Genomic DNA, 26,812 nt, shown 5'->3' with positions numbered 1-26,812 from the left:
TGCATAGACGCAGGGATCAACAAAAATGACAAATTTTATTTATTACAAGTCCTTAGACCACACACTATAAATTTTAAAAACATTTAAAAACAAAAAATAGAGAAATTACCCAAGAAGACTAATAATCCACATGGAAAATGATCCCCAACAAATCTACCTCAAAAATCATTCACTGTCCCAAGCAATTATCTGCACTAATGTAATGAAATCCAATTCAGACCGCAAAGTGCAATTATGCAAATAGCTATAAAAAGACTTTACTCTGCCATAACGTTAACAGTATAACAATACTAGAATCGGCATAATAACCAGCAGAAGGACAGATAAATCAGAAAGTTATAATACACGTATGAGAGCACACATTACCAGAATAAGTTCCCAATGGACATGCTCATAACCGATCAAACCGCTGAGGAAGATAAGATAAAAAGGGAATCAGCCCCCATGTGGCCCACCCAACGCGTATCGTCACAAAAGTGACTTCATCAGGGGTAACGATAGTGTGATGGCTGGGGGATCCCAGATTATATAGTACTTACTAAATGTGCGATGTAATTCAGCTGCAGGGAGTCTACCACGAGAGAGCAAGCACCCACACATTGTCCTAATTCTAGTATTGTTATACTGTTAACGTTATGGCAGAGTAAAGTCTTTCTATAGCTATTTGCACAATTGCACTTTGCGGTCTGAATTGGATTTCATTACATTAGTGCAGATAATTGCTTGGGACAGTGAATGATTTTTGAGGTAGATTTGTTGGGGATCATTTTCCATGTGGATTATTAGTCTTCTTGGGTAATTTCTCTATTTTTTGTTTTTAAATGTTTTTAAAATTTATAGTGTGTGGTCTAAGGACTTGTAATAAATAAAATTTGTCATTTTTGTTGATCCCTGCGTCTATGCATGTTTCCTTCTCTGTGTTTGTTGAGCCACGTAGTATATAACACAGCTCACATAGTATATAACAGCCCACGCAGTATATAACGCAGCCCACGTAGTATATTGCACAGCCACGTAGTAGGTAGCACAGCCCACGTAGTATGTAGCACAGCCCACGTAGTATATTTCACAGCAAAAGAGGGGAGAAGCCAGCGCTGCCTATGGTTAAAACGCAATACATAAAGTGCAAACGCACATATTGAGTTCTAACTGTATTTTCAAAATGAGACATTTAGCAAACAATTGATCAATTCTTTGAGCTACCCCGCCACGTCACGGCATTCTCATAATGGGGCAGTCCTACTCTACGTTTTTTATATTTGCCGTGCCATAAAGGCCTCCTAAACTAATTAAAAGCAAGACCACATTAAATGCAAGCTGTACCTGGAACATTACTGAATCACCCCCATGGCGCCAAAGGGGCAAGTGAGGATAAAGGCTGACCAGGTCCAGGCATAGACATTTCAGGTCCAACCTCCACACTGCCCAGCCAGCACCACAGATAAAGGGTGAGACAGGCTGAGACACAGGTGCATAATTAAAAAAAGCCTAGGGCAGGGCAGGGCTGCTGTGTGTGTGTACAGCAGCCTATCAATCACAGAAACACAGAAAGAATGGCGCACGTAACCCGGAGCGCACGTACCAATATCAAAGCAAAAGAGGGGAGAAGCCAGCGCTGCCTATGGTCAGAACACAATACATAGAGTGCACATGCACATATTGATTTCTAACTGTATTTTCAAAATGAGACATTTTGCAAACAATTGATCAATTCTTTGAGCCACCCCACCACGACGTGCCGCAATGCATTATTGCGACTGGAGCGGCGCGCGAGGAGCGGGAAAGGCCTGGGCTGGATCCGGGGGCCATCGGAGGGTGAGCATATAATGATTTATTTTTTTAACATTATGTTTTTACTATTGATGTTGCAGGTCACAAAGAGGGTTAATGGCAGGGCTAAAGGACTGCCTTACACCGCGTTATGCCACGGTGTAAAGCAGTCCTTTTAACACTCTGTGGGCACTGACTGGGGGGGAGGGGAGTATGGAGGGGGCACTGACTGCAGGGGAGTACGGAGCGGCCGGACTGTGCTCGTCGCTGATTGGTTGCGGCCAGCTGGCCGTGACCAATCAGCGACGCAGGATTTCCGAGACAGACAGACGGAAGTGACCCTTAGACAATTATATAGTAGATAATAATAAACGATAGATGAGGAGTTTTCTTCCTGATGTCCCTCACTTTCCCAAATAATAAAAGGTGCAGCATGCTGGTATTATTTTTTGGCCAAATATGACAATACTACAACATGAGCCAACACTGTGATCACCCGCGTGTTTCTTCCTGCAGTGTCTCCTTACAGTGGGGCAGAGCCACATCAGCCTGATAAGAGACTAATAACAGGTCTCGGGTAAGAGGAAAAGGGCAGAAAAACAGGAGACAAAGGAGAAGGAAACGTCCACCTAAAGTTCACAACGTTCTATCCGGCGGTGACGTCACGTTCCATTCTAGAATACTAACAAACCCCGCCCACATCGAACCAGTCAGCCGGCGCCAGCCAATCAGATCCTCCCAGCTCGCCTTGCCGGAGGAAGGCTGTGGGACGGGGCTGAGGCGGCTGCGCTACCCGGCCGGCGCTGATTGGCTATATTAATGATGGAATCCTCGGAGCGACCAATGGGCGGCGGACACGGCGGAAGGTGAGAGAGCGGCTCCGTACTACTGAGGCGAAGTCGGGCAGAGACCGCACACACCGGGACCCGGGAGAGCACGGCCAGGATGCTGCTAGGTATGCTAGCTTAGTATGCTGCTTGTGTGTGTGGAGCATGTGTGCGTGCGCAGCCATTGTTCTCAGTGGTGGTTTCTATAGTGACGGCCCCAAGCGCCTCTTCTCCCTCACTGGGGAAACCTCTCACAGCAGCATCTGAGGCTGCAATCCACTACCTGCAGCTATGGTGCCTGATGGCAGCCACTGTGTGGGGAGAAAATGGCCAATGCCATTCATAGTGGCCCCAAACTGAGAATTGTCCGCGGGGCAGAGGAAGCGCTGAGCCGTGTGTGTCTGCATGAGGATGCTGGCGGATCCGCCCCGGTGAGGACCGTGCAAGCCATCCACTCTGCATGGGACGGATCCGGTACTGATAGGGAGGTGCGGACGGATCGGGTACAGATACTGAGGTGTGGACGGATCGGGTACTGATACTGGGGTGCGGACGGATCGGGTACTGATACTGAGGTGTGGACGGATCGGGTACAGATACTGAGGTGTGGACGGATCGGGTACTGATACTGGGGTGCGGACGGATCGGGTACTGATACTGGGGTGCGGACGGATCGGGTACTGATACTGAGGTGTGGACGGATCGGGTACTGATACTGGGGTGCGGACGGATCGGGTACTGAGGTGTGGACGGATCGGGTACAGATACTGAGGTGTGGACGGATCGGGCACTGAGGTGTGGACGGATCGGGCACTGAGGTGTGGACGGATCGGGCACTGAGGTGTGGACGGATCGGGTACTGAGGTGTGGACGGATCGGGTACTGTTTCTGAGGTGCGGACGGATCGGGTACAGATACTGAGGTGTGGACGGATCGGGTACTGAGGTGTGGACGGATCGGGTACTGTTTCTGAGGTGCGGACGGATCGGGTACTGTTTCTGAGGTGTGGACGGATCGGGTACTGTTTCTGAGGTGCGGACAGATCCGATACTGTTTCTGAGGTGTGGACAGATCAGGTGCTGATACTGAGGGGCGGACAGATCCGGTACTGTTTCTGAGGGGCGGACAGATCAGGTGCTGATACTGAGGGGCGGACAGATCCGGTACTGTTTCTGAGGGGCGCACAGATCGGGTACTGTTTCTGAGGTGCGGACAGATCCGATACTGTTTCTGAGGTGTGGACAGGTCAGGTGCTGATACTGAGGGGCGGACAGATCCGATACTGTTTCTGAGGGGTGGACAGATCAGGTGCTGATACTGAGGGGCGGACAGATCCGATACTGTTTCTGAGGGGTGGACAGATCAGGTGCTGATACTGAGGGGCGGACAGATCCGGTACTGTTTCTGAGGGGCGGACAGATCAGGTGCTGATACTGAGGGGCGGACAGATCCGGTACTGTTTCTGAGGGGCGCACAGATCGGGTACTGATACTGAGGGGCGGACAGATCCGGTACTGTTTCTGAGGGGTGCACAGATCGGGTACTGATACTGAGGTGTGGACAGATCCGGTACTGTTTCTGAGGGGCGCACAGATCGGGTACTGATACTGAGGTGTGGACAGATCCGGTACTGTTTCTGAGGGGCGCACAGATCGGGTACTGATACTGAGGTGTGGACAGATCCGGTACTGTTTCTGAGGGGCGGACAGATCAGGTGCTGATACTGAGGGGCGGACAGATCCGGTACTGTTTCTGAGGGGCGCACAGATCGGGTACTGTTTCTGAGGTGCGGACAGATCCGATACTGTTTCTGAGGTGTGGACAGGTCAGGTGCTGATACTGAGGGGCGGACAGATCCGATACTGTTTCTGAGGGGTGGACAGATCAGGTGCTGATACTGAGGGGCGGACAGATCCGATACTGTTTCTGAGGGGTGGACAGATCAGGTGCTGATACTGAGGGGCGGACAGATCCGGTACTGTTTCTGAGGGGCGGACAGATCAGGTGCTGATACTGAGGGGCGGACAGATCCGGTACTGTTTCTGAGGGGCGCACAGATCGGGTACTGATACTGAGGTGTGGACAGATCCGGTACTGTTTCTGAGGGGCGCACAGATCGGGTACTGATACTGAGGTGTGGACAGATCCGGTACTGTTTCTGAGGGGCGCACAGATCGGGTACTGATACTGAGGTGTGGACAGATCCGGTACTGTTTCTGAGGTGTGGGCAGATCCGGTACGGTTTCTGAGGTGTGGACGGATCGGGTACTGTTTCTGAGGTGTGGACGGATCGGGTACTGACATGGGGGGCGGACAGATCTGGTACTGAGTGCAGACGGATCCATTGACGTTTGGGTGCGTGCGTCGCCCATTTTTAACGCTGACAGTAAGATCTCCGGTGTTGTGAACGTGCCCGGGTCCCGCTGTGGATCCGCGTCTCTTTGCTCTGCAGAAATGCAAGCAGTTTTTGGCGCAAATCTTGTAATGAAATCCGTGCAATCTGGCCGTGTCCCATCTTCTGTATAGGTGTATCCACATCCTGCGCACACACTGCTCCCAATCAAGTGTTTTTTTTTTTTTTCAGATTTAGTTTTATAATATCTGTAGTTTTCCTCCTGCGCTGCCCGTGGTGACATCTGCAGATTAATGATCCTCGCTGTAGACCCATGGGCACGGCCGTCTTCTTGTGCTGCGTGTGGATGATGGTTGGTAAAGTCTTTGCTTCTGCTGTCTGCGCACGTTCACATTGCATTTGGCGGCTCTGTCGGGATACATGTTGGACCCCCAGCACAACGGGGTCCGCACACATGCTCCGACGGGGCCGCAGACTGCAATGGTGACGGCAGAGCGAGCGTGCATCATTTTTCGGAGCGTCCGCCGACTGGAAGCACTCAGGTGTAACAGTCTGCGTCTGACTGTCCCCCTCCTGTAGGCGTACGCTCCCGATAATGATGTACGTTCTCTGCTGTTTTTGTCAGGTGATCAGATCGTTCACGTCTGTAATAAAAATCGTTCTCGGCAGCACATCGACATATGTAACCCGGAGCTGTGCTGCCGAGAACATGATGTTTTATGCACTCAGAGAACAAAAAGCAGTCATTCTGATTGCCCCCTGTCTACGTCACCAGCAGTCTGCGTGTGTTTAGCTCCTGGTGGTCTTTGTACGGGGTGACGCACGCGATGAGGACTTGTGCATTTGCTTTGCTTGTAGTTCAAAAAATGATGACTATAACCCAGACGCCGGAGCGTGGAAACCCACAGGTGTCCAGGTGTGACTCTTCCAAGTGATGCAGCCGTCCCACTCTCGGCTCGCCATAGACCCAGAGATGGATTTTTCTCTCCCATGATCCTTGTATCTTCTTGCATTGCATGTTTTGTATATTAATGAGCTGGTCTCTTCTTCCAGGCGCAGTCGTTTGCTCGCTGTTTGTGGCGGCGCGGTGCATGTACTCGGCCAGCGATGATGTCGTAACGTTAACGGCCTCCAATTTCCAAAGAGAAGTCGTCCAGAGCGACAGTCTGTGGCTGGTGGAGTTCTATGCTCCCTGGTGGGTATGATTGTCCGGGGGAGGGGCGGGATAATGTTGGGGTCTCCAGCTTCTGTGGATTACAACCCTCTACATCCTGGGAGTTGTAATTCCAAAACAGCTGGTTGTGGAAGAAGCATACGCGAAACGCGCGTAGGGGCTGGCAGTCTGGTGACAACACTATGACCGATATGGGTAACGATCAATTTTGAACTATCCACTGTACTGTTTGCCTCTTAAAGGTCCATGCACACTGTTATTTATGGTTTAGTATATTCAAAAACTTGTTCCTACCGGTCATATATTTCTACTATAGTGTTGTCTTCCAGACCCATCCCCCTTCTTTGCCCTGTGTCCTTCACATCTAACGCTACCTATATAATATTTGTGTACCTAATATTTTAGTGATTTTATTGCTATCTATACTTTGTCTATGTACAAACAAAAACTATTTTTGATATACTTAATTGATTTAATTTTCCATGGATGTGATACATGTACAGTTATATGAAAAAGTTTGGGCACCCCTATTAATCTAAAGCTTAATGTTTTATAAAAATTGTTTTTTTGCAACAGCTATTTCAGTTTCATATATCTAATAACTGTTGGACACAGTAATGTTTCTGCCTTGAAATGAGGTTTATTGTACTAACAGAAAATGTGCAATCTGCATTCAAACAAAATTTGACAGGTGCATAAGTATGGGCACCCCACCAGAGAAGTGACATTAATATTTAGTAGATCCTCCTTTTGCAAAAATAACAGCCTCTAGTCGCTTCCTGTAGCTTTTAATGAGTTCCTGGATAAAGGTATTTTTGACCATTCCTCTTTACAAAACAATTCCAGTTCAGTTAAGTTTGATGGTCGCCGAGCATGGACAGCCCTCTTCAAATGATCCCACAGATGTTCAATGATATTCAGGTCTGGGGACTGGGATGGCCATTCCAGAACAGTGTAATTGTTCTTCTGCATGAATGCCTGAGTAGATTTGGAGCAGTGTTTTGGATCATTGTCTTGCTGAAAGATCCATCCCCTGCGTAACTTCAACTTTGTCACTGATTCATGAACATTATTGTCAAGAATCTTCTGATACTGAGTGGAATCCATGCGTCCCTCAACTTTAACAAGATTCCTGGTGCCGGCATTGGCCACACAGCCCCAAAGCATGATGGAACCTCCACCAAATTTTACTGTGGGTAGCAAGTGTTTTTCTTGGAATGCTATATTTTTTGGCCGCCATGCATAATGCCTTTTTGTATGACCAAACAACTCAATCTTGGTTTCATCAGTCCACAGGACCTTCTTCCAAAAATAAATTGGCTTCTCCAAATGTGCTTTTGTATACCTCAGCCGACTCTGCTTGTGGCGTGCTTGCAGAAACGGCTTCTTTCGCATCACTCTCCCATACAGCTTCTCCTTGTGCAAAGTGCGTTGTATAGTTGACCGATGCACAGTGACACCATCTGCAGCAAGTTGATGCTGCAGCTCTCTGGAGGTGGTCTGAGGATTGTCCTTGACTGATCTCACCATTCTTCTTCTCTGCCTTTCTGATGTTTTTCTTGGCCTGCCACTCCTGACCTTAACAAGAACTGTACCTGGGTTCTTCCATTTCCTTACTATGTTCCTCACAGTGGAAATGGACAGGTTAAATCTCTGAGACAGCTTTTTGTATCCTTCCCTTGAACAACTATGTTGAATAATCTTTGTTTTCAGATCATTAGACAGTTGTTTTGAGGAGCCCATGATGCCACTCTTCAGACGAGATTCAAACAGGAGAACAACTTGCAAGTGGCCACTTTAAATAGCTTTTCTCATGATTGCATACACCTGGCTATGAAGTTCAAAGCTCAATGAGGTTAGAAAACCAAAAAAAGTGCTTTAGTAAGTCAGTAAAAAGTAGGTAGGAGTATTTAAAACAAGAAAATGATAAGGGTGCCCATACTTATGCACCTGTCAAATTTTGTTTGAATGCAGATTGCACATTTTCTGTTAGTACAATAAACCTCATTTCAAGGCAGAAACATTACTGTGTCCAACAGTTATTAGATGTATGAAACTGAAATAGCTGTTGCAAAAAAAAAATTTTTTTATAAAACATTAAGCTTAAGATTAATAGGGGTGCCCAAACTTTTTCATATAACTGTATGTCAGTATCCATCATCCTGTCCCCCGGCCGCAGTGTTTTTTTTTTTTTAACATACTGTGCCTTACTCTCCCTCCCTGGGTACAGCGCTGAGTCTTTGCCGCTGCTCCCAGTGTCTGTTATTGTCTGCAGCACTGACATCATGTTGACAACGCTGCAGCCAATCATTTGTTTCTGGGGCTCGTGCCATTTGCTCAGGCAGAGATCCTGAGTTCACCGATTAGCTGCAGCGCTGTCGATATAAAGTCAGTTTTGCAGACAATCTCAGATACTGGGAGAAGAGATTCAGCGCTGGACCGGGAAACAGTAAGGAATTTCTGAAACCCCCTTTAAGAAACTAGTTTAGATCCGTAGAATAACTTTATATGGAATGGTGACGTGTCGGGGTATCTTTTGCCAGGTGCGGCCATTGTCAGAGACTGACCCCCGACTGGAAGAAAGCTGCCACCGCGTTGAAGGTAATACCTGGCGTGCAGCCAAGAATGTGACTTTTTTTATTTATTTATTTTTTACGTTTTGCTTTTTTCTTTTTTGTACATTCATATTTTTACATTCCATATGGGGGTGGGGAACAGCGCAAAAATAGTAATGACCACAGGAAGCCAAATGGCACAAACCAAATTGCTGTGTAGGTGGGATTTTTATTATATTGGTAGAAATTTTTACATTGACATTTAGCTTTAACCCCTTCATGACATGGCCATTTTTCTATTTTTTTTCTTCTTCTTTTTTTTTTTGCCCACATAACCGTACGAGGGGTTTTTTATTTTTGCAGGCTGAGTTGTACTTATGAATGACAATATTCAATCTATTACATGATCTACTGGAAAATGGGTTAAGGATTCCAAGTGCGTTGAAATAGAAAAAAAAGTGTCAAATTTATTTTGGGGTTTTTTTTATGTAGAATGTTCACTATATGGTAAAACTGACCTGTCATTGAAACTTGATGGGGACGTACGAGCATGCAGATACCAAACATGTAGTTTTTTTGTTTATTTATGTGATGGAAAATTTTTTGGAAATTTTGTTAACCCCTTCGTGACCTTGCCGTTTTTTGCAATTCTGACCAGTGTCCCTTTATGAGGTAATAACTCAGGAACGCTTCAACGGATCCTAGCGGTTCTGAGATTGTTTTTTTTATGACATATTGAGCTTCATGTTAGTGGTAAATTTAGGTAAATAAATTATGCGTTTATTTGTGATAAAAACTGAAATTTGGCGAAAATTTTGAAAATTTCGCAATTTTCACATTTTTAATTTTTATTCTGTTAAACCAGAGAGTCATGTGACACAAAATAGTTACTAAATAACATTTCCCACATGTTTACTTTACATCAGCACAATTTTGGAAACAAAATTTTTTTTTTTGCTAGGAAGTTATAAGGGTTAAAATTTGACCAGCGATTTCTCATTTTTACAGCGAAATTTACAAAACCATTTTTTTTAGGGACCACCTCACATTTGAAGTCAGTTTGAGGGGTCTATATGGCTGAAAATACCCAAAAGTGACACCATTCTAAAAACTGCACCCCTCAAGGTACTCAAAACCACATTCAAGAAGTTTATTAACCCTTCAGGGGCTTCACAGCAGCAGAAGCAACATGGAAGGAAAAAATGAACATTTAACTTTTTAGTCACAAAAATTATCTTTTAGCAACAATTTTTTTGATTTCACAATGGTAAAAGGAGAAACTGAACCACGAAAGTTGTTGTCCAATTTGTCCTGAGTACGCTGATACCTCATATGTGGGGGTAAACCACTGTTTGGGCGCACGGCAGGGCTTGGAAGGGAAGGAGCGCCATTTGACTTTTTGAATGAAAAATTGGCTCCACTCTTTAGCGGACACCATGTCACGTTTGGAGAGCCCCCGTGTGCCTAAAAATTGGAGCTCCCCCACAAGTGACCCCATTTTGAAAACTAGACCCCCCAAGGAACTAATCTAGATGCATATTGAGCACTTTAAACCCCCAGGTGCTTCACAGAAGTTTATAACGCAGAGCCATGAAAAAAAAAAAATTTTCTAAAAAATAATAATAATAATAATAATAATAATTTTTATTTATATAGCGCCAACATATTCCGCAGCGCTTTACAAATTATAGAGGGGACTTGTACATACAATAGACATTACAGCATAACAGAAATACAGTTCAAAACAGATACCAAGAGGAGTGAGGGCCCTGCTCGTAAGCTTACAAACTATGAGGAAAAGGGGAGACACGAGAGGTGGATGGTAACAATTGCTATAGTTATTCGGACCAGCCATAGTGTAAGGCTTGGGTGTTCGTGTAAAGCTGCATGAACCAGTTAATTAATTTTTTTTTTTTTTAATATAGGCCACACAGGGATCGTTAGGTTAATGCATTGAGGCGGTAGGCCAGTCTGAACAAATGAGTTTTTAGGGCACGCTTAAAACTGTGGGGATTGGGGATTAATCGTATTATCCTAGGTAGTGCATTCCAAAGAATCGGCGCAGCACGTGTAAAGTCTTGGAGACGGGAAAAAATGATCTTTTAGCCTGCAATTTTTTTTCCCCAAGGGTAACAGGAGAAATTTGACCCCCAAAGTTGTTGTCCAGTTTCTCCTGAGTGCGCGGATACCCCATGTGTGGGGGTAAATCACTGTTTGGGCACATGCCGGGGCTCAGAAGTGAAGTAGTGACGTTTTGAAATGCAGACTTTGATGGAATGGTCTGCGGGCGTCACTTTGCGTTTGCAGAGCCCCTGGTGTGCCTAAACAGTAGAAACCCCCAAAAGTGACCCCATTTTGGAAACTAGACCCCCCAAGGAACTTATCTAGATATGTGGTGAGCACTTTGAACCCCCAAGTGCTTCACAGACGTTTACAACGCAGAGCCGTGAAAATAAAAAATCATTTTTCTTTCCTCAAAAATGATGTCTTAGCAAGCAATTTTTTATTTTCTCAAGGGTAACAAGAGAAATTGGACCCCAGTAATTGTTGCGCAGTTTGTCCTGAGTATGCTGGTACCCCATATGTGGGGGTAAACCACTGTTTGGGCACACGTCGGGGCTCGGAAGTGAGGGAGCACCATTTGACTTTTTGAATACGAGATTGGCTGGAATCAATGGTGGCGCCATGTTGCGTTTGGAGACCCCCTGATGTGCCTAAACAGTGGTAACCCCTCAATTCTACCTCCAACACACCCCTAACCCTTATCCCAACTGTAGCCATAACCCTAATCACAACCCTAACCCCAACACACCCCTAACCCTAATTCCAACCCTAACCCTAAGGCTATGTGCCCACGTTGCGGATTCGTGTGAGATTTTTCAGCATCATTTTTGAAAAATCCGCGGGTAAAAGGCACTACGTTTTACCTGCGGATTTTCCGCGGATTTCCAGTGTTTTTTGTGCGGATTTCACCTGCGGATTCCTATTGAGGAACAGGTGTAAAACGCTGCGGAATCCGCACAAAGAATTGACATGCTGCGGAAAATACAACGCAGCGTTTCCGCACCATGGGCACAGCGGATTTGGTTTTCCATATGTTTACATGGTACTGTAAACCTGATGGAACACTGCTGCGAATCCGCAGTGGCCAATCCGCTGCGGATCCGCAGCCAAATCCGCACCGTGTGCACATAGCCTAATTCTAAAGGTATGTGCACACGCTGCGGAAAACGCTGCGGATCCGCAGCAGTTTCCCATGAGTTTACAGTTCAATGTAAACCTATGGGAAACAAAAATCGCTGTACACATGCTGCAGAAAAACTGCACGGAAACGCAGCGGTTTACATTCCACAGCATGTCACTTCTTTCTGCGGATTCCGCAGCGGTTTTACAACTGCTCCAATAGAAAATCACAGTGAAACTGCAGTGAAATGCGCAGAAAAACCGCTGTAATTCCGCAGCGGTTTAGCACTGCGGATTTATCAAATCCGCGGCGGAAAAATCCGCAGAGGACCAGAATACGTGTGCACATACCCTAACCCTAACCCTATTCTAAAATTAGTGGGAAAAAAAAAATTCTGTATTTTATTATTGTCCCTACCTGTGGGGGTGACAAAGAGGTGGGGGGGGGTCATTTACTTTTTTTTTTTATTTTGACCACTGTGATATAACCTACCACAGTGATCAAAATGCACTTTGGAATGAATCTGCCGGCCGGCAGATTCGGCGGGCGCACTGCGCATGCGCCCGCCATTTTGGAAGATGGCAGCGCCCATGAAGAAGACGGACGGACCCCGCAAGGATCGGGAAGTATGATGGGGTGAGGGGGAGCACGGGGGGGGGGGGGGGATCGGAGCATGGGGGGGTGGATCGGAGCGCGGGGGGGTGGAACGGAGCACGGGGGGGGGTGGATCGGAGCACGGGGGGTTGGATTGGAGCACGGGGGGAGCGGACCACAGGACGGAGGGGAGCCGGAGCAGAGGACCGGACAGATCGGGGGGCTGGGGGGGCGATCGGTGGGGTGGGGGCACATTAGTGTTTCCAGCCATGGCCGATGATATTGCAGCATCGGCCATGGCTGGATTGTAATATTTCACCAGTTTTAATAGGCGAAATATTACAAATCGCCCTGATTGGCAGTTTCACTTTCAACAGCCAATCAGAGCGATCGTAGCTGTGATTGCAATGCGGAATACAAAGTGTTAGTCTTGGGCAAACTATTTGGGGATTTAGAGAAAACCTGCTCTGGGCTTTTGTGTCTTGTGACTACAGGATGTTGTCGTGCAGTCCATTTCATTCCCGACCCGGGTTTTCCATGTGGCTGAAGGCCACAGATTCCAGTCTAATTCCATTTAAATTGAAGTAAAGGGTTTGGGTGTGTCAGGATCAGTATCAGTCAGTCTGGTTGCTGCAGGAGTGCAGAGCAAGCGGCTCTGCAGAGCTCCACCTGTGTGAGGCAAGCGGAGCTGACAGGCCTGACACCCACAGCGGTGCAGTCGCCCACAGTAACTAGTTTCGAAGGTGGACTGGCATGTTTATCAGCTGCAAACTGGAGAATATGGTTCCCGGCTGCAATCCGGAGGATATTGTGTACTGTGTATTGCTGTGAGTTGAACATTAAAGGGACGTTTGTTTTGGAACTTTGCTGGGTCACTGCCTCATCACTTCAGTGTGGATACCGCTGCACTACAACTGTCATGCACTAATGCGTATACAGCTCCAAGTTACCGCCCTCTTAGCTCATGTCCGATGTCTATTTCAGGGAATAGTGAAGGTGGGAGCTGTGGACTGTGATCAACACAAGGCTTTGGGTGGTCAGTACGAGATTCGAGGGTTCCCAACAATCAAGATATTTGGGGCAAACAAGAATAAGCCGGATGATTATCAAGGTATGTGTCCAATTGATTAGCTGAGGCTTCTGGTGTTAAAGGAAATATGTCAGCAGGTTTTGCTATGTAATCCGAGAGCCGCATGATGTAGTGGCCGAGACCCTGATTCCAGTGATGTCACATGCTGGTGTACATGCCGTCATTTTCTAATAATCCCTGTTTTCTCTGCTGCAGATCTAGCAGTGCTCAGAATGTGAAGTTGTTTATACCCTGCCCACACCACTGATTGGTAGCTTTCTGTCAATATACAGTCAGTGGTGGGGGTGTGTACTCCTGCCCCTGCATGAGGTTCACCAATCATGAGCAGGAGGTGTCATGAATGGGAGAAAAGAACACACCCTCTACTCGCTGATTTCTGCATCTACTGGAGAACTACAGTAGAGTTGAGCTATGTATCATTACAAACACCTCCAGATCTCATCTCGCAGCACTGTCAGCTCTCGTCCTCATACTGACCGCCATGAGAAGAAATTGGGAAGTGTTTGTAATAATACAGCTGAGCTGAGTTATATATAATTACTAATGCTTGTAAATCTTTTTTTTTTTTATTTGTATAGATTTCTAACCACTGTTTCACCTTACATGGCAGGACAAAATAATTTTTGCATTTGGGGTTAAGCAGGCTAGCATAAATCTGTTTCCTACTTTGATAGGTCAACTTTTAAACAAATTAAGTAAATAAGGCAGCACACTGCAGCGCTGAAACATGCAAACTTGAAACACGAAATTTGAACTGCATTACTGCACTAGAAATATGAAAAATGAGAGCGTTTAGCGCATAAAAATGGCCAATTTTATGTGTACCTGGTAGCCCCTTTACGGCATCTCTCTAATACCAGGTCCTACACTTGCCTTACCTCGCTGAGAATAAACGTCTCCATCTGAATTGGTGCATGTGAAACCTCTTCCTAGACTAAAATTCTCTCTCTCTGTGGAGGTGTATTGGACCCGCTGTAATTAAAACACCTGTAGGCTAGGAGGCAGAGTGCACGATCAGAAGGCTAGAGAATACATTTCACAAACCTGACCTGCACATCCAAACATAGACTAAGTGTGAACAGGTGCTGAACCTAGAGTCGCCAACTCGTATATAGTTAAGTAAAGTGTGCTGCCTTATTTACTTAACTATATACGAGTTGGCGACTCTAGGTTCAGCACCTGTTCACACTTAGTCTATGTTTGGATGTGCCGGTCAGGTTTTTGAAATGTAACTTTTAAACAAAGTCGTCCATTGAATTCAGTCTATAACCTAACCTGTTGATCCAAAAGAAGTTAAAAACACCATGAGGCAAATGCTAATTTCCTCCATATTAGAGAAAATATTGTCCCTCCCACCTGCCCAGCATGTGATGACGTCTTTCTGTGCAGGATGTAGAACTGAGAGGGGCTGCACGACCCTCCATAACTATTACAGGCCTATGACCTGAGACGTCACTGACGCTCACAATAAAATAATCTTTAGGCCGGGGTCACACTTGCGAGTTCAATGCGAGAAAGTCACGTGAATCTCTCACCTCAATACCCAACAAAGCCGCCGGCACTCGGAACGGAGTGTGCGGCTGCATGTATTTCTATGGGGCTAAACGCTCCGTTCCTTAGTGCCGGTGTCGGGTATTGAGGCGAGAGATTCGCGCGGCTTTCTTGCATTGAACTCGCAAGTGTGACCCTGGAATTATTCTGCTCCTGGTTTGGTCAGGATCCTCGGTTTTGCTGATTGCATCTTCGCCTGTTCTTTTCCAGGAGGAAGAACCAGTGAAGCCATTGTTGATGGAGCATTAAATGCCCTCCGGTCTCTAGTGAAGGATCGGCTGAGCGGAAGAGGAGGCGGTGGCTATGATTCTGGAAAACAGGTCGGTATGGGAGCAGCCTTCTGAGTCCGGCTGTGTGTTGCACCTCCATACAGACAAGGAGGGTATGCCTAACATCCTGCCCCACCGGTATAATGAAGAGGTCAAACACCGAGCCGTTCAGTGTGCAATCATTTATGGAGATGGCAATAATGGAAATTGAAGCTCTGTGCATTAAGATATATTTTTCAACACTTCAATACAAAGCCATTGAATGAGCACTCCGTATAGAAATGATAGTTACACCTAGTGCCAGCCCTAGGTATGCAGAGCATAGCACTCCTTTATAATCTGGGGATCACAGGATGGCAGCCTCTCATTTACTGGGCATGTTGCGGACTCGACTCCTGAGCCCGCTATTTTATGTCCTGTGTCGAAAAGGGTTTAACTAATAAATCTGTCTAGTCAAATGTATGTTATAAATGATCAAATACATTTTACACATGTTACATGATCATTGGACGAATGAATATAAGGTTTTAAAAGGTTTGAAGCTCATGAAGAGAATGCCAAGAGTGTGCAAAGCAGTCATCAAAGCAAAAGGTGGCTACTTTGAAGAACCTAGAATATAAGACATATTTTCAGTTGTTTCACACTTTTTTGTTAAGTATATAATTCCACATGTGTTAATTCATAGTTTTGATGCCTTCAGTGTGAACGTACAATTTTCATAGTCATAGAAATACAGAAAAATCTTCAAATGAGAAGGGGTGTCCAAACTTTGGTCTGTAGTGTGTGTGTGTGTATATGTGTATATATGTATGTTCTGTGAAATCAGTCATGTCGAAATGGTAATGACAGTGATGGTAATACCAGCTGGGAATATAATATATATAAAGATAAATGGTATTCTATTCCCAGTTGGTATTACCATCACTGTCATTACCATCCCCATCATTAAAAGCTCCTAAGTGATGAAATTGCATGGATTTTACCACTGAAGTTTTCTACAGAGGAAAGACAAAAACTCCTTTCACAGATAATGGTGATGATTGCACAGCTCCTATCAAAGTTATATGGATGTAGATCACTGACTGTACATTTATAACATAGCAGCTTATATAGGAAAATGAAGGCTGATCTGTGTCCTCCTAGTAGTCGGCGATGGTACTGACTATCTTGTGTAATGATGCACCATGAGATTGACTGAAGAGGATAGATGGATACAATGCAAGGGTAGAGCTAGGTACCAAGTGAAGGGGTGAAGGGAAGAAGACAACGGTATTATGTATATATGAGAAGTGTATTGTGTGACAATCAGGAGTACTTCTCTAATTTCCTCCTGATCCTTGTGCTTTGTGGCTGATATGAGAGGCCAGCACTTAGCATGGAGGGCTTGGGGAGTGCTCCTGTGGCGGCCAGCACTTAGCATGGAGGGCTTGGGGAGTGCTCCTGTGGCGGCCAGCACTTAGCATGGAGGGCTTGCGGAGTGCTCCTGTGGCCCTAAGGAACCTTACCGCCAGGGACAGGTCTGATTTGAAGTTAGTGAGAAATGAGGGCTGACAAGATTAACATTTTTGGACCCGAGTAAAATAAAGACATTTATTTTGAGATACGGTAGACACAACGGAGCCATGAATAGTTAGCACTGCAGAATATCTTTAATGTCTACTATTGCTATATCACAGTAAACTATACGGAAGAGAATACAAAGCTTCCTACAGACACCCCAAAACTGTTCTGCCTCTGCTTTCCAATCCACATTCCCTCCATATGTCCAAAACTAAAACTGAGTTCTTGGGGAGAAAAGTAGGAAACTCTAATCCTTTGTAATCAAAACCTTCTGGTGACCACACAAATATTATTGAGGCAACTCCTAATAAGACGAGAAGCTCTAATAGTGAAGAGGTCCGCATTGAGCTTTTCTTATGATGGAGTTATCATTGTGTAGGATCGATCCGAAGAAGAAATGGCGCACCATAGACGACGACCAAACAAGCAACACAAACAGCACTGTGATTCCCAGGGTCGTAATCAACAACACTTTCCGCACCTTAAACCCCAGGGTTTACAATATCATCAGCCTTCTCAACAACGCGGCTTCCAGCAGCAGCGTGGTCAATGTGGTCAGCGTGGTTGAGTATGAAGAGGTCCAGGATCCAGCCTACGACCATGAATCAAACCTTCTGCCATAACTGATTGAAATCAAAATCTACAGCATTCTTGTCTGTGCGCTTTATCTTTTAGTTTTCTGTTTTCCATGAAGCTTAGCATCTGTCAATGTGCTGATTTAGTGGTTTAGCGCTCTTGTGAGGACGGATGTGACATGTTTCTCCATTTTATCAGCTAAAGATTACGTAACGTTCTGATCGTCCATACGACTGCTGTCTAAATTCTGTACAAACCTGTCCTGATAAATTATAAATCACACATCAGCTCTGCCCACATGCGATGAGTTTGGTTATTTGGTACCTGCGATCACATTGGACTTGGTGTCAGGTGGCGCTAGGGATGGATGGATTGAATGTTTAGGGTGTTTTCAAGAAAAACTAAATGGCCAAATTTACATCCACAACATAACAAAATAAATAAAAGACGTGGTGGCTCTTGAAGCAATCGGTGAAGAATTAAGCACGGTGCAACACAACCTTTGCGATTTTCGTTACCGTCGGGTTCATGTTACCAAAAAAAGACCATTCAGAAGCTTGGAATAATAAAGCGTTAATGGCCATCCATTCAACATAATACTCTGGTGGTTCTGGAGGTGGTCTGGCACAAATAAGTTAGGTCCCGTTGGACACTACTGACTATGGGAGTGAAGTGGCTACGCCCATGAAGAACCCAATCTATTAATCGAAGGAAGGTCGCTCTCTAGCAGAACAGAACATTGAGTCAAAAGCCACATGACCACATATTTGTTTGGCTCCTCTCACCCAACCACATATATTTAGCCCAGACCCTACCAAATCCCTTATTCAGACTTCCAACCTATTCATATTATTCAGTCCTACCCTTTATGGCAAGATTACACTCATCTTCCGTCAATGGTAGATCTATCTGGAAGAGTTGGAAAGTTGTTTGCAAAAACGGATACTCCGTTCAGTACACATTCTCTCAATAATCAGCAATGTGGGAAGACCAATGACCTCGAAAGGTGAAAAACCCTCCTCTATCCACATTGAGGTGAATATATACATAATTTTTGGGAAGGAATTCTACGTTCAAGAAGATAAGAGGTGGGGGAGTTAAAAGTAGACACAAAAGTATTCCACATTGTCAGATGAGAAAATCACACTAGAGAACCACATAACTTGAGACTTGGACCTATTTGCAACCCTCTTGCTCTTCACTTTCATTTTTAAGATAGTTGTTCATTTATAGATGGGGGTGGAAATATACACTGCTCAAAAAAATTAAAGGGAACACTAAAATTCCCCATCCCAGATATCACTGAATGAAATATTCCAGATACAAATTTGTATTCATTGCATAGTGGAATGTGTTCAGAACAATAAAACATAACAACTATCAATGTAAATCAAAATGAATATCCCATGGAGGTCTGGATTTGGAATGATGCTCAAAATCAAAGTGGAAAATCAAATTACAGGCTGATCCAACTTCAGTGGAAAAGCCTTGTGACAAGGAAATGATGCTCAGTATTGTGTGTGGTCTGGGGAACGGGCGGGCCAGTCCATAGCTTCAATGCCTTCATCTTGCAGGAATTGTTGATACACTCCAGCCACATGAAGTTTGGCATTGCCCTGCATTAGGAGGAACCCAGGACCAACCGCACCAGCATATGGTCTCACAAAGGTTCTGAGGATCTCATCTCGGTATCTAATGGCAGTCAGGCTACCTCTGGCGAGCACATGGAGGGCTGTGCAGCCCTCCAAAGAAATGCCACCCCACACCATTACTGATCCACTGCCAAACCGGTCATGCTGAAGGATTTTGCAGGCAGCAGATCGCTCTCCACTGCATCTCCAGACTCTCACGCCTGTCACATATGCTCAGTGTGAACCTGCTTTCATCTGTGAAGAGCACAGGGCGCCAGTGGCGAATTTGCCAATCCTGATGTTCTGTGGCAAATTCCAAGCGTCCTGCACGGTGTTGGGCTGTGAGCACAACCCCCATCTGTGGACGTCGGGCACTCAGACCATCCTCATGGAGTCAGTTTCTAACCGTTTGTGCAACAGATGCACATTTGTGGCCTGCTGGAGGTCATTTTGCAGTGCTCCTCCTGTTCCTCCTGGCACAAAGGCGGAGGTAGCGGTCCTGCTGCTGTGTTGTTGCCCTCCTACGGCCCCCTCCTCATCTCCTGGTGTACTGGTTTGTCTCCTGGTAGCACCTCCAGCCTCTGGACACTACGCCGACATACACAGGAAACCTTGCCACAGCTCGTATTGATGTGCCATCCTGGATGAGCTGCGCTACCTGAGCCACTTGTGTGGGTTGTAGAGTCCGACTCATGCTACCATGAGTGTGAAAGCACAACCATCATTCATAAGTGACCAAAACATCAGCCAGAAAGCATTGGTACTGAGATGTGGTCTGTGGTCCCCACCCGCAGACCACTCCTTTATGGAGTGTGTCTTGATAATTGCCAATAATTTCCATCTGTTGTCTATTCCATTTGCACAACAGCATGTGGAATTGATTGTCAAACAGTGCTGCTTCCTAAGTGGACAATTTGATTTCACAGAAGTTTGATTTACTTGGAGTTCTATTCTGTTGTTTGTGTTTCCTTTTTTTTGTGCAGTGTAGTACTGGAATGGTGCTCATTTCTAGCTGTGAAACAAATGTTTGGCTGCTAGGTTTGGGCTTAATTCTGTTGCTCTAAAACTTATTTATCACAATCGTATGGTCCATACTGCGCCTGAGACTTGAGGATGCTGATTGTTGGATGTATTCACAGTTGGGAATATGAATATATATATGGACTGTGAATGTATTGTACATCCAGGACCTGCAGCAAACAAATGGTTAATGGCAAAGTTGTATGCTATCAACAGAAAGTAGCTGAAAACTGTGCAAGCAAAGTAACCGCAAGTAACTATATAAACTGGATTCTTACTTGCAGAGATTACACACTGTTGCAGCAATTTAATAGTGTGAACAGCAGAGAAGAGTTTATTCTTACATCAGACAAATGGTTAACCGCAGGTCTAAAGGTACCGTCACATTAAGCGACGCTGCAGCGATATAGATGACGAGCCGATCGCTGCAGCGTCGCTGTTTAGGTCGCTGGGAGACGTCAAACACCGGCAACAGCAGAACGATGCAGGAGCGATCCAGTGACGTACTTATCGTCCTTGCTGGTTGTTGCTCCATGAAAAAACATTGCTGGCATCGTTGCTTTTGCGGTCAAACATGACGAATCACGCCGACCTGACGACCAAATAAAGTTACGGACTTTCAGCTCCGACCAGCGATGTCACAGCAGGATCCTGATCGCTGCTGCGTGTCAAACACAACGATATCGCTATCCAGGACGCTGCAACGTCACGGATCGTTGTCGTTCTCGTTGGAAAGTTGTTCAGTGTGAAGGTACCTTAAGCCAGGAAGTAAATCCAAATAGATGTTAAACAGGAGTTTGTGAAGAAATGATTAGGCAGAGATAAGAGGATGAGGAGGCAAACACCAGAAGTACACATGGAAATTAAGGTACCTTCACACTGAACAATTTAACAACGATATCGCTAGCGATCCGTGACGTTGCAGCGTCCTGGCTAGCGATATCGTTGTGTTTGACACGCAGCAGCGATCTGGATCCTGCTGTGAGATCGTTGGTCGGCGCAGAAAGTCCAGAACTTTATTTCGTCGCTGGATCTCCCGCTGACATCGCTGAATCGGCGTGTGTGACACCGATTTAGCGATGTCTTCACAGGTAACCAGGGTAAACATTGGGTTACTAAGCGCAGGGCCGCGCTTAGTAACCCGATGTTTACCCTGGTTACCAGTGTAAATGTAAAAAAAAAAAAAACACTACATACTTACATTCCGGTGCCTGTCCCCCAGCGTTCTGCTTCCCTGCACTGTCAGTGCCGGCCGGCCGTAAAGCAGAGCACAGCGGTGACGTCACCGCTCTGCTTTACGGCCAGCCGGCGCTCAGTCAGTGCAGGAAAGCACAGCGCCGGGGGACAGACACCGGAATGTAAGTATGTAGTGTTTGGTTTTTTTTACATTACACTGGTAACCAAGGTAAACATCGGGTTACTAAGCGCGGCCCCGCGCTTAGTAACCCGATGTTTACCCTGGTTACCCGGGGACTTCGGCATCATTGGTCGCTGGAGAGCGGTCTGTGTGACAGCTCTCCAGCGACCAAACAGCGACGCTGCAGCGATCGACATCGTTGTCTATATCGCTGCAGCGTCGCTAAATGTGACGGTACCTTTAATGCAAAGCTGCTAAATACTCAGACAGTACATAGATAATTGAGAAATCTGATGTTCAACACCCAGTGGACACCTCCCTTGCCTGGTTCTTAAAGGAACATTATTCATAGAAATTAATCATTAAATTAATCAAGAAACATAGATGCCCTCACTGGTTGCAATTCTGCAACATTTTCTGCATGATCCTGAAACGGCTAATTTTATAGAAATCCTGCAGAGAACAATGGGGTTCTGCTGACCAGTTCCACTGTAAGCAGGGTGTTTGCTTATCCCCCAACACCTTAGCAAAGGGGGTTAGACTGGTACCTAAAATCTCCTTTTTTACATTTCCATCTTTACACTATAGCACCTTTGTAATTGGTTTTATTTTACAACACTGTACACTTCTCCCTATGGAGCTAATCCCTAAATGTGTTTTTTTTTTTTTACTTTCTGTGACTTTTTCATTGACGGGATTCTCAAATGGGATGTCCCATTCTGCAAGGCGTATTGCCTCTTCTGGGACAAGACATCAGAGGGGGGAGGCTCCTGCTGCAGCTAGTTGTCCTTACAGACACATACAACACTGCATTGAGAAGGTGGCATACCTTAGCTCCTCATAGAAAGTATATTTTCTTAGCTTTCATAAGTAGTATGAGGCAAAATGGAATGAAAAAGATGATGAGAGGACCTGTTGGATTTATTTTTTATTTATTTTGTGTGCATTTTCTGTTTAGAGCTTTTCCATATTTTGTATTTAATTGATAGTTGTGACTGGGGGGGGGGTGATGAAGTTAACATCATCCTATGTTTTATGCTTGACGTGTTTCAATTGATTTTGTTTTTGATGGGTTTATGTTTTTATAGCTTTCGCATAGATACACTTTTAATATATTTTGTAGTTGGGCCTTTCCCGTGGCAGTGCAGGCAGGATGTCTCGTAATGTTACTTTTCAACATATGTCCTTAAATAAACAATGGCACTTCAAACTACTATATCAACCAGAAGCGGATTTAGATCCCATTAACCCGCACGAAGAGAACCATATGAATAAAAATGGAATATCTTTATTAAATCGACATAAAACGAACAACAAGACCTGATGATATATTACAACAAAGTGTCCTAAGAGAGATATAAGGGCCACACAGTAAGCTAGATAGGTCAGCTATAGTATACGTCAAAAAACATATGATGTAATCCAAAGTACAGAAATACAGGGGGAAATGGTAGTTCTCCCAAGTGCCTAGACAATAACCCTGCCCGTATGCGGAATTCTAAGTAACCAATCTAATCCTTCTACCAGCTCCTATAATGAGCATATCCAATGAACAATATGATATGATATGATATGATAGCATATAAAGAGGATAGTACCGTAATGGAGCAGGACCCTTCTCTCCCGTGCGCCCCGACGCGCGTTTCGCCCAGAGCTTGGTTAAAGTGAGGACCCAGCGGTCATTAAATACAACAAACCGCCAATAGAGATTCGACATTTAATAGGGGGCGTGAAATGTGTGTTTTTTTTTATTAAATGTCGAATCTCTATTGGCGGTTTGTCGTATTTAATGAAAGTATACAAAGTATAAAGTGTATACAATTAAATCCTACTATACCTCAGGGGTCGTGGCACCATCAGACCAGAGGTATAGTAGGATTTAATTGTATACACTTATTTGTTTATGGCGCCGCAATATGGTGATGTAGTTTGGGGCAACGCATTGTATTATGCCGTGTTGGCAAGAGAGACTTTCTTACCCTAACAAACTATCATATACTAGACTAGCTATTGAACCCGTTCTACGCCCGGGTGGCGAGCATTTATATTGGTATATTGTCTCCATCCTGTCATGCGCTGCTCCATCCTGCGTTCCCCTTCCTGTCATGCGCTGCTCCATCCTGCGTCCCCATCCTGTCATGTGCTGCTCCATTCTGCGTCCCCATCCTGTCATGCGCTGCTCCCATCCTGCGTCCCCATCCTGTCATGTGCTGCTCCATCCTGCGTCCCCATCCTGTCATGCGCTGCTCCATCCTGCGTCCCCATCCTGTCATGCGCTGCTCCATCCTGCGTTCCCCTTCCTGTCATGCGCTGCTCCATCCTGCGTCCCCATCCTGTCATGCGCTGCTCCCATCCTGCATCCCCATCATGTCATGCGCTGCTCCCATCCTGCGTCCCCATCCTGTCATGCGCTGCTCCATCCTGCGTCCCCATCCTGTCATGCGCTGCTCCATCCTGCGTCCCCATCCTGTCATGTGCTGCTCCATCATGCGTCCCCATCCTTATGTGCTGCTCCATCCTGCGTCCCCATCCTGTCATGTGCTGCTCCATCCTGCGTCCCCATCCTGTCATGTGCTGCTCCATCCTGCGTCCCCATCCTTATGTGCTGCTCCATCCTGCGTCCCCATCCTTATGTGCTGCTCCATCCTGCGTCCCCATCCTTATGTGCTGCTCCATCCTGCGTCCCCATCCTTATGTGCTGCTCCATCCCGCGTCCCCATCCTTATGTGCTGCTCCATCCCGCGTCCCCATCCTTATGTGCTGCTCCATCCCGCGTTCCCATCCTTATGTGCTGCTCCATCCCGTGTCCCCATCCTTATGTGCTGCTCCATCCCGCGTCCCCATCCTTATGTGCTGCTCCATCCCGCGTCCCCATCCTTATGTGCTGCTCCATCCTGCGTCCCCATCCTGTCATGTGCTGCTCCATCCTGCGTCCCCATCCTGTCATGTGCTGCTCCATCCTGCGTCCCCATCCTGTCATGTGCTGCTCCATCCTGCGTCCCCATCCTGTCATGTGCTGCTCCATCCTGCGTCCCCATCCTTATGTGCTGCTCCATCCCGTGTCCCCATCCTTATGTGCTGCTCCATCCTGCGTCCCCATCCTTATGTGCTGCTCCATCCTGCGTCCCCATCCTTATGTGCTGCTCCATCCCGCGTCCCCATCCTTTCATGTGCTGCTCCATCCCGCGTCCCCATCCTTATGTGCTGCTCCATCCTGCGTCCCCATCCTTATGTGCTGCTCCATCCTGCGTCCCCATCCTTATGTGCTGCTCCATCCTGCGTCCCCATCCTTATGTGCTGCTTCATCCTGCGTCCCCATCCTTATGTGCTGCTTCATCCTGCGTCCCCATCCTTATGTGCTGCTCCATCCTGCGTCCCCATCCTTATGTGCTGCTCCATCCTGCGTCCCCATCCTTATGTTCTGCTCCATCCCGCGTCCCCATCCTTATGTGCTGCTCCCATCCTGCGTCCCCATCCTTATGTGCTGCTCCATCCTGCGTCCCCATCCTTATGTGCTGCTCCATCCTGCGTCCCCATCCTTATGTGCTGCTTCATCCTGCGTCCCCATCCTTATGTGCTGCTCCATCCTGCGTCCCCATCCTGCTGCTCCATCCTGCGTCCCCATCCTGCTGCTCCATCCTGCGTCCCCATCCTGCTGCTCCATCCTGCGTCCCCATCCTGCTGCTCCATCCTGCTGCTCCATCCTGCGTCCCCATCCTGCGTCCCCATCCTGCTGCTCCATCCTGCGTCCCCATCCTGCTGCTCCATCCTGCGTCCCCATCCTGCTGCTCCATCCTGCTGCTCCATCCTGCGTCCCCATCCTGCTGCTCCATCCTGCTGCTCCATCCTGCTGCTCCATCCTGCCTCTGACCCGCTCGGCGCCGAGTGCTGGGGGGCCTTAGCAGGCGGGGACACCGGCGCGCTGTGGGGGTCAGGTGCCGGTATCGCTGCCAGCTCAGGCCCCCCAGCACTTACTATATTCACCTGTCCCCGTTCCATCGCTGAGCGGCGCCATCTTCCCGGTCTCCTCGGCCTGTGACTTTTCAGTCAGAGGGCGGCGCCGGCGCGCATGCGCGTCATCGCGCCCTCTGAACTGAAGGCCACAGGCCGAGGAGACCGGGAAGATGGCGCCGCTCAGCGATGGAACGGGGACAGGTGAATATGTCCGATACTCACCCTCCTGGCGGTCCCTGCTTCTGCGGGGGAGATCGCGGTGTGCGTTCAGTGTGAACGCACACCGCGATCTCCCGGGAGCGTCGCTCTGTGAGGCCCAGACTGCGCCGGCGCTTGCGCTTGCGCAGTCTATCGAGGCTTCGGACAGAGTGACGCTCCCAGCGTTATATTATAGATTGTGGCCCGATTCTAACGCATCGGGTATTCTAGAATATGCATGTCCCCGTAGTATATGGACAATGATGATTCCAGAATTCGCGGCAGACTGTGCCCGTCGCTGATTGGTCGAGGCAACCTTTATGACATCATCGTCGCCATGCTGTGCTCGTCGCTGATTGGAGACGCGGGATTTCCAGGACAGACAGACAGAAAAACCCTTAGAATTATATATATAGATATACGGCGGCGAGTTATAATGTTGTTACAAGCTTACCTCTGGCCTGGGGTGCCTATATTTGGTACCATCTCCATCATTGGTGTTTTTATAGTGTTTTGTGTATTGTTCCAAATAAAATTTATAAGTTTATTGTACAATGAGGTTCTTGTGCAATTTTTTGTAGGTCATTATGTCTAGCAATGTGTACAGTCATTTTATCCATTGTGTAAAGGATGTGAAAGTTCCGTGTAGGAACGGACGTTTAGACTGATTTGACTTTCTTGATAGACGAGCTCACAGGGATCACTGTCGGCCACAATGCCCGGCTTTCCCTACCCCTCCACCTACATAGTGCTGCCAATGTTGCTTATTGGGTCAGGATATGAGCTAATCTCTGAAGGCATAAGTCTTTTTGCTTTTATTTAATACATTGTTTGGGACTTCTAAAAAAGTATTTAGTCAGTCAGCAATAGTGCAAGTTCCACCACTTAAAAAGATGAGAGGCGTCTGTAATTTACATCATAGGTAGACCTCAACTATGGGAGACAAACTGAGAAAAAAAAATCCAGAAAATCACATTGTCTGTTTTTTTAACAATTTATTTGCATATTATGGTGGAAAATAAGTATTTGGTCAGAAACAAAATTTCATCTCAATACTTTGTAATATATCCTTTGTTGGCAATGACAGAGGTCAAACGTTTTCTGTAAGTCTTCACAAGGTTGCCACACACTGTTGTTGGTATGTTGGCC

The 26,812-nt window shown here is 46.4% G+C and overlaps 1 protein-coding gene across 2 annotated transcripts in view; it reads left to right on the top strand.

The window, feature by feature from the left end:
• Positions 1-2,592: 2,592 nt before the first annotated feature.
• The window catches only part of PDIA6 (protein disulfide isomerase family A member 6), a 37,763-nt gene continuing 13,543 nt past the window's right edge, over positions 2,593-26,812 (top strand). Inside the window, exons 1-5 of one of the 2 annotated variants that reach the window (XM_069728096.1) lie at positions 2,593-2,725; positions 6,004-6,145; positions 8,668-8,725; positions 13,442-13,568; positions 15,309-15,418. In XM_069728096.1, coding sequence (XP_069584197.1) covers positions 2,716-2,725; positions 6,004-6,145; positions 8,668-8,725; positions 13,442-13,568; positions 15,309-15,418 — 447 coding nt within the window. In that variant the 5' untranslated portion in view covers positions 2,593-2,715. Of the gene's footprint in view, positions 2,726-5,951; positions 6,146-8,667; positions 8,726-13,441; positions 13,569-15,308; positions 15,419-26,812 lie in introns of those variants that run through there. The other variant, XM_069728095.1, reaches the window with a different exon arrangement.

Source organism: Ranitomeya imitator, chromosome 5 (genome assembly GCF_032444005.1).
Source record: "Ranitomeya imitator isolate aRanImi1 chromosome 5, aRanImi1.pri, whole genome shotgun sequence".
NCBI lineage: Eukaryota > Metazoa > Chordata > Amphibia > Anura > Dendrobatidae > Ranitomeya > Ranitomeya imitator.
This window is presented reverse-complemented; position numbering and strand designations above follow the sequence as displayed.